The sequence below is a fragment of the Rhincodon typus genome, chromosome 30, assembly GCF_021869965.1.
Source record: "Rhincodon typus isolate 14 chromosome 30, sRhiTyp1.1, whole genome shotgun sequence".
Lineage (NCBI taxonomy): Eukaryota > Metazoa > Chordata > Chondrichthyes > Orectolobiformes > Rhincodontidae > Rhincodon > Rhincodon typus.
The window spans coordinates 2011280-2018996 of record NC_063361.1 but is presented as its reverse complement, the minus strand read 5'-3'; the positions used below and the strand labels follow the sequence as shown (position 1 = coordinate 2018996).

The window sequence follows — 7717 nt, the reverse complement described above, 5'->3', positions numbered from 1 at the left end:
CGAAACGTCAGCCTTCCTGCTCCTCTGATGCTGCTTGGCCTGCTGTGTTCATCCAGCTCTACACCTTGTTATACCAGAAAGATATGATATCTTTCAGCAGATGGACAAACTTCAGTCTCTTATGTCAGATACTAGGTTAGGATGGATCAGAGATCAAGAGGAACATTATCTTTCTTCTCCAAGTCTTAGAAGCATTGACAGTTTGTTAAATTGAGTCTAAGTGACTGATTGGGCCCCTGAACTCCATATATAGAATATAGAACAGTATAGCACAGGAACAGGCCCTTCAGCCCATCATGTTTATGCCAACCATGATGCCATTCTAAATTACTCCCATCTGCCTGCATGTGGTCTGTGTCCCTCTTCTCTCTGCTCGTGTCTGTCTGAATGAGCATTGCTATTATATCTGCTTCTACCACCTCCCCTGCCAGTACATTCCAGGCACCCAGCACTCTGCATTTAAAAAAAAAAACTTGTGTCACAGATCTCCTTTAAACTTGCCCCCTCTCCACCCTATCTATACCTCTCAGAATTTTATATATTTCTATCAGGTCACCCCTCAGCCTACAATGCTCTAGTGAAAACAATCTACATTTGTCCAATCTTTCCTTACAGCTCCAGTCCAGGCAACATCCTGGTTAACTTCCTCAGTGCTGTAGTTGGTGACCAGAACTGCACGTAATGCTCCAAACATGGCCTCACTAAAGTTTTATGGAGCTGCAGTGTGCCTTGCCAACTTTTGTACTTAGTGCCTCTTGCAATGAATGAAGGCAAGCACGCCATATCTAATTGCGTTGCCACTTTCAGGGAGCTATGGACTCGCACCCCCAAATTTCTCTGTATATCAATGCTCCTAAGTGTCATACAATTTACTGTATACTTTTGCATTTTGCCTGCCACAATGCAACCTCACACTTGTCTGGATTAAACTCCATCTGCCATTTTTCCGCCCAACTTTCCAACTGATCCATGTCCTGCTGTAATCTTTTCTCAACCTTCCTCACTATCTACAACTCCACTGATTTTCTTGTTGTCTGCAGACTTACTAATCAGATCACCCATATTTTCATCCAGATCATTTTATATAAATTACAAACAACAGATGTCCCAGCATTGATCCTTGCAGAACACCACTAGTCACAGACCGTCAGTCAGAAAAACACACCCCTCCATAATTACCCATTGTCTTCTATAGGACAGAGAGTTTCTAGATGTTTGGCAGATGGCTAATCAGTCTCTGTGCAACAGCCTGCATCAATCCAGAGATTCAGACTCTGTTTAATCACTTGACAGCAGCATATTCAGATGAATGAGTGGGGATCTCATAGACACTTATAAAATTCTAACAGGACTAGACTAGGTAGATGCAGGGACAATGTTCCCAAAGGTGGGTGTGTCCAGAATCAGGGATCACAGTCTGAGGATTTGGGGTAGACCATTTAGGACGGAGATGAGGAGACATTTCTTCATCCAAAGATTGATGAGTCTGTGGAATTCATTACTGCAGGAAGTAGTTGATGCCAAAACATTGAACGTATTCAAGAGGTGGCTAGATATAGCACTCAGGGCGAATGGGATCAAAGGTTATGGGGAGAAAGCAGGATTAGGCTATTGAGCTGGGTGATCAGCCGTGATCATGATGGATGGCTGAGCAGGCTCGAAGGAGCAGGAGGAGGCCATTTGGCCCTATCTTCTGTATTTCTGTATGATTGGCTGAAGGCTTCAGATGTCAAAGTGCATGGTCTCAGACCATTTATGCCAGCTACCAAGGACTACATCAGCATGAAATTCTTATGTTCAATTTATTACATAATATGTAAACTGTCACTCTCCTTTCCCTGCCCAACTCCCATTCTTCCTCCAAGAGCTTCCTTTGGCACATGTTTTGGTGCTTTATCCTTCTAGACCCAATTCTACCTACTTTAGAAAGAGTCATAGTTCCTGGCCTGTTCTAGAGATTTTTGAATGCGTGCTGACTGAGGTAGATCGGAATAAACAGTTCGTTCAGAGCACTGTGCAGCAGCAGCCCATCACAAACCTTTGGCCTTTCAGAGACAGATCCCAGCCCCACACTCTGGCTGAAGAAGCCGCCACAGGACCTGTTTGAAAACACCATTGCGTTCTCTGGATTTCTGACTTGCTGTGACATGGGAAAAGCCCCCCACAGTAGTTTGAGTGAGGCTGGGGATGAAACCAAGAGGGCCTTTGGGCTACACACTTTGCTGAATGTATTTTCTGTTTGTGTTTAAAGTTTTTGAGAAGATTTGTAGTTTGAGTTGTGGATGAGGTTGTAGACTTCTTCACAGAGTTGGTGTGTTTGATTGCAGACTTTTCATCACCCTGCTAGGTAGCATTGTCAGTGCACCTCTGATGAAGCGTTGGTGTTCGGTCCCGCTTATTATATACTCGGTTTGCTGGGGTGGTTGACATCACTTCCGGTTCTGTTTCTCAGTGGTTTGTTTATGGGTCCAGTTCAATGTATTCGTTGATGGAGTTCCGTTTGGAAATCCAGGCCTCCAGGAATTCGCTGGCATGTCTCTGTTTTACTTGTGCTATTCTGGATGCATTGTCCCAGTCGAATTCACGTCCTTCTTTGTCCATATGTATTGGGACCACTGAGAATTGGTTGTGCCTCTTGGTGGCTAATTGGTATTCGTGTATTCTCATTGTCAGTTTTCTTCTGGTTTGGCCTATGTAATGTTTTTCACAGTCCTTGCGTGATATTTGGATATTATGTTTGTTTTATTGGTTGTGAGTATGGGATCCTTTACATTTGTCAGTAGCTGTGTTGGTTGTTGGCTTGTGAGCTATTCTGATAACTAGGGGTCTGAGTAGTCTCTGATGCTCTGGGAGTGATTGTTTCTGGCACTGTATATTTAAACTGAAAAATAAAACATTTTAAATCCTGTGTTAATTGGATGTGTGTATTAATTGTTAGACATTTCTATGGAAGTGTTTGTCCTGTCTGAATACTTCAAGGCAGCAATATTCTGAGTCTGATTTTCTATTACATTTTTTTTGCCTTAACAGAAAGGATTTGATGTTTTCAATGCACTGGACCTCATGGAAAACAAAACCTTTTTAGAAAAGCTGAAATTTGGAATTGGAGATGGCAACCTGCAGTATTATCTATACAATTGGAAGTGCCCCAGCATGGCTGCTGAGAAGGTAACCCAGAACAAGCTGTTTGAATGTGCATTGCCTGATGCTCTCTGTATACTGACTGTCAGCTCTTTTTCAAAACAGGCTTCGTTGGAATCCAGGTCTGGATCTGCTGCTGCTGAAGTTGGGCCATTGGCTTGCTTTGAGTGATTCAGGGAATGTAGAACTGGAGAGAACAGTTCTAAAGTAGGGGCTTGAAGTTAAGGGGACAGGCAGAAAACAAGTTAAGGCCACGACCTTATTGAATAGTGACACATGCAAAGCGGCCTACTCTTGTGTCTTCTCAGTTGAGTTGCAAGTACACATCAGCAATTTGGCATACAGCAGAAGCCACACGATGATTGAATTATGTAGGGCAATTTTAGTGTTGAGTTGTGTTTAGAGAGGGCAGTATGTACAATAACCAATCCTTTAATCAGGTCAGGTCTGTTGGTTCCTTTATCTTCATTACTCTTGCCTAAGCTGAATATATTGCTAAGCATTGAGTTAACGTGGAACCAAACTCAGAATAGGATAGGACAGGAGTGACATGATGTGCAGATATTTTGATAATTTTTGCCTAAGCCAGCCACCAACTGGCCAGCATTTTCTAATTCATATTTACAGCTTGCTCTGATTATGCTGTTTGAGCTTACCATTACAATTGGATCCTAATCCACAATCACAACCATGGTCCTTCTCCCTACTTGACTCCTTTACAGCCTGGCCTGATCCTATCTCATTTCCTGCACACTCTTTTCAACAAGATTACACATATCTCTTCTCACCCTATCTCATTCCTTCCCCTCCTGTCGCTCCCTATTATGCCCAGAGTTGTCTGTCATTTCTTTTCCCAAGATAACTCTCACCTAGCTACGTCAGTTAATGTTTTGTCTCTCAGTAACACAGGATTTCTTCTCGGTCTCTTTTACACTATTCATTTGAGTGTCCTTACCCAATAACTAACTTCTCGCTTATATTTCCCTTCTGGGTGAACAGCTTTTCCTGACTGACTTGTTTTTAACTACAGTTCTGTGGGATTTGAAATCTTCATCAAAGTGAACCATTAACTGGAAGTAGTATTTATATTATCTGGTAATTGAATGCTAAAAGTAAATAATTACCTTTGCGATGATGACCAAGAAATAGTGTCATTCTTTAATGTAGTGGCAGAGACCACTGGCTGTCATTTCAGTTGTGAGGCACGTGGAGAGCGTGCAGTGTTGAGAACAGCCGTGCACGCGCACTCTCACAATGGGCAGGGTAATTGAGTTGATATGAGGGTGGCACTAAAACCAGTCACAGTGAAATGACAATGGTCATGAACTCAAATTGTCAATGCAGGAGTACAAGTCCCCCCCACCAACATTGAAATCTGAAATAAGCACTCCTGCACTCATAGCCAGCTAAGCAGTAGGCATTGTTGAAGGGGGAGGGCCTATGGTGTCTGAGAGCCAGGGCCATGCTCATGAACTGGCACCCCTGCTCCCACATCATCTATTTCACAGTCATCGTAGACCCCATCATTGCGCCTCATAGCTGTCCAAGGAGTATGCTGCAGAGCGCAACAAAATATCTGGGATCCATATAGAGATTTGGACAGCCAGATGTAAGGTGAAAAACTAGATTTTATGGACAAAACAGAACACAAAGTATTTGCACAACATTACTGTGGCCCCCCTGTGTACCCGCTGTATAATTTCCTTCCTTCTCCTCTCCCTCCTGCTGTGATGCACGGAGCTATCCTCTTCCAAAGATAGGGTGAAAGGAGCCTGCTGTGTAATAGAGCCTTTTGGCCCTGGAGGTTTGGATTGGTGACCTCTGGGACATGCTGAGAGTCTCCTTGACGGAGGCCAGTTGACCCTTCTCAGTCTGAACTTCCAGGGGTTAGAGGGGGCAGGTAAGGTGGAGGGCCCAGATACCTCTACTGTCTCCTGAGTAGAAACTGTCAAGGGGACTGTGCGTGGCTTCTCCTGGAGTTAGGTGCCACCTGGCTCCATACTGTCTCCATTTGAAAGGGGAACGGAGGGGTCGGTCTTACAGTGACTCCTGCTATCCGCCTCTCGCTATCATGGTGACTCCATGCTGTTCTTTCTTTGTAGGTTGGGCTTGTGTTGCAGTAAATTTGCCATCACCGGAGCTGGAAAAAGCCACCAATCAGCCATATCGGGGAAAGTCCGCTGACCCCTAGTCTGACACCGCTGAATTCAGAAGATTGCAAGAAATGGGAGGGAATGGAGCTCGTGGATTTCAAAGCGAGAGTTTACAGATTATACCATCCCATAGACATTTACTATCCTGCCCAACTCTGTCAAATCAAGATTATATGCATTATACATGATTTTAATAAATGGATTAGAACCTGTCTGATTGGAAAACGCAATGTTACAAGTATACAAAGATTGAAGGCTTCTTTATATCTCTGTTTGAGATATATTTGACCATGGGTTCTCTCATCCAAAAACATTGCATCAACTACAGTGTGTCTCATTTATTAAAACTCTAAGACTCCAATTGCTTTACATTTTAACTTGAGTACAGTTCTTTTCAGTGGATGATTTCCTAATTGTGGAGCATGTGGGCAGTCTCTCTTGTAAACAGACTTTAAACAGCCTTGAGCAGTATTTCTAATTCAGTGTGTTGTCTTTGCTGGGTGTTTCTAGGTTTTAGAATTGCAGGAATTTTCTCTGTACTTTGGGGAGTTTCTAAAGAGGATGCTGCACACTGCAACTGCAGATTTCCAAGAAGTCCTGCCTACACTCCTTAATTGGGTATTTAGAGTTAAATGTGTGAAGAGTAATGTGCAGGAGTGAGGGTAACACATTGTGTTAACATTCAAATTTTCTACCAGAAATTGCAAACACATAACATTTAATGTAAGTCAGCATTAACAACGGGAAACCAGATGTTTTGCAATATCCAACAGTCAACAATGCAATGGACAGGGGGTGTGTTTGTGTGTGTGTGTGTACACACATCTGTGTCAGTCCAGGACTGTGGTGCTCACGCTTTCTCTTCAGTTATGCGTAATCCTTCCATGCTCTGTCTGATGTGGATGGCAGCTATCATGTCGTTCTCTCAGTCACATGCTTGCTGTCTTTCTTTACTGTCTTTTTATTCATTCTTTTTCTCCTGCGATAACTATAAATTTCACAGATTAATGAGAATTAAATGTCATTGCATTGTGGTGAAATCTCTAAAGTGACTGATTTGAATGCTGTATTCACAATACAAATTTGCTTCTAAAATGCTTTGTATACAATCCAAAGATTAGCTGTGTCACTCCCTGTGTTGTAGGGGCAGGTACCTTTCTAAGTCTAAGTATGGTTGGAAATGGTAAAGTTTGGTGATCCTTAGTAGAACCTGGTCAGTGAACCATATTGGGACCTGCATTTTCCATGTGAGATCTGAGTCAGTTGGATTTCTTTCCTGTTTTCATTGGATCTAAACTGCTAAGATCCTGCTAACTGCTTGAAATGGCTTTAGTTTTTAACACTTTTCTATTTTTTTCAATGTAAACCACCTTCAGTTTTGTTTTCTGTAATTTATGACCATGAGTATAACATTCTATCACGCTCAGGGTCTGTGTTTTACATTGTTCCAGAAACTACCCTATATTGAACATGTACCTGCTGTAAAAGAGAAAGGCTCGACATAACTCACTAAACCAGCAGTGTGCCTCTATTCTGTTTCTAGCTGTATGATGAGCACTTGTCTACAAAAGTGTATCTCATCTCTTTCAACCCTCCCAATGTGACTAAAGACTATTTACATGTAGGACCTATCCTGTAATGATTTGATATTTGGTTAGCATTCCAACTGTAACCTAAGTGGAGTAGCTATGACACTTGATTAGTAATGTGAAAACTGGAACCAAAGAAGATGAATTTCTATAACAGAAGAGGAAAATATTGAAAATCTGAAATGAAAACCAAAAGTGTTGGAAATATGTAATAGGATAGACAGTATCTTTGAAGTGAGTAACAGTTAGCGGTTCACATTTAGCATTATCTGATATCATTGCATGAATTCCTACCAGTTTGAAAGCATGAATTCAGTTTTTAAATTCTAGAGAACTGGTTATTTATTTGAGATAAGAGCATTGTCAGTTAAGGCCAGCATTTATTGCCAGAGGGCACTTAAAAGTCAGCCACATTGCTGTGGATCTGGAGTCATGTGTGGACCAGACTGGGTCAGGTCAGCAGATTTTCATCCCAAAAGGACATAGGTGAACGAGGTGAGCTTTATTGACATTCAGTATGATTGCTATTAGGCCAGCTTTTAATTTCAGAATTTATTGAATTAAAATTTCACCATCTGCCATCGTGGGATTCCAGCTCATGGCCCCAGAACATTAGACTGGTGTTCTGGATTACTAGTCCAGTGACATCACCTCCCCTACTGGCATTAAAAAAATGACCATGGAGTCTCTTGTTGAGAACCGACTTAGTTCATTAATGTCCATTAGAGAAGGAAATCTGTCTTGACACAGTTGGCTCTACGTGTGACCTCAGTCCCCTCCCAATGCAGTTGGCTTTCGAATGGCTAGCAGTTAACTCAAGAAGGTGCTTTTTTT

The 7717-nt window shown here is 42.2% G+C and overlaps 1 protein-coding gene across 1 annotated transcript in view; it reads left to right on the top strand.

Moving 5' to 3' along the window:
- LOC109933639 (glycylpeptide N-tetradecanoyltransferase 1-like) overlaps positions 1 to 5671 on the top strand; it is a 63679-nt gene extending 58008 nt beyond the window's left edge. Inside the window, exons 11-12 of the mRNA XM_020532662.2 lie at positions 3031 to 3168; positions 5244 to 5671. Of these exons, the coding sequence (XP_020388251.2) occupies positions 3031 to 3168; positions 5244 to 5264 (159 nt within the window). The 3' untranslated portion in view covers positions 5265 to 5671. The remainder of the gene's footprint in view (positions 1 to 3030; positions 3169 to 5243) is intronic.
- Positions 5672 to 7717: the final 2046 nt, after the last annotated feature.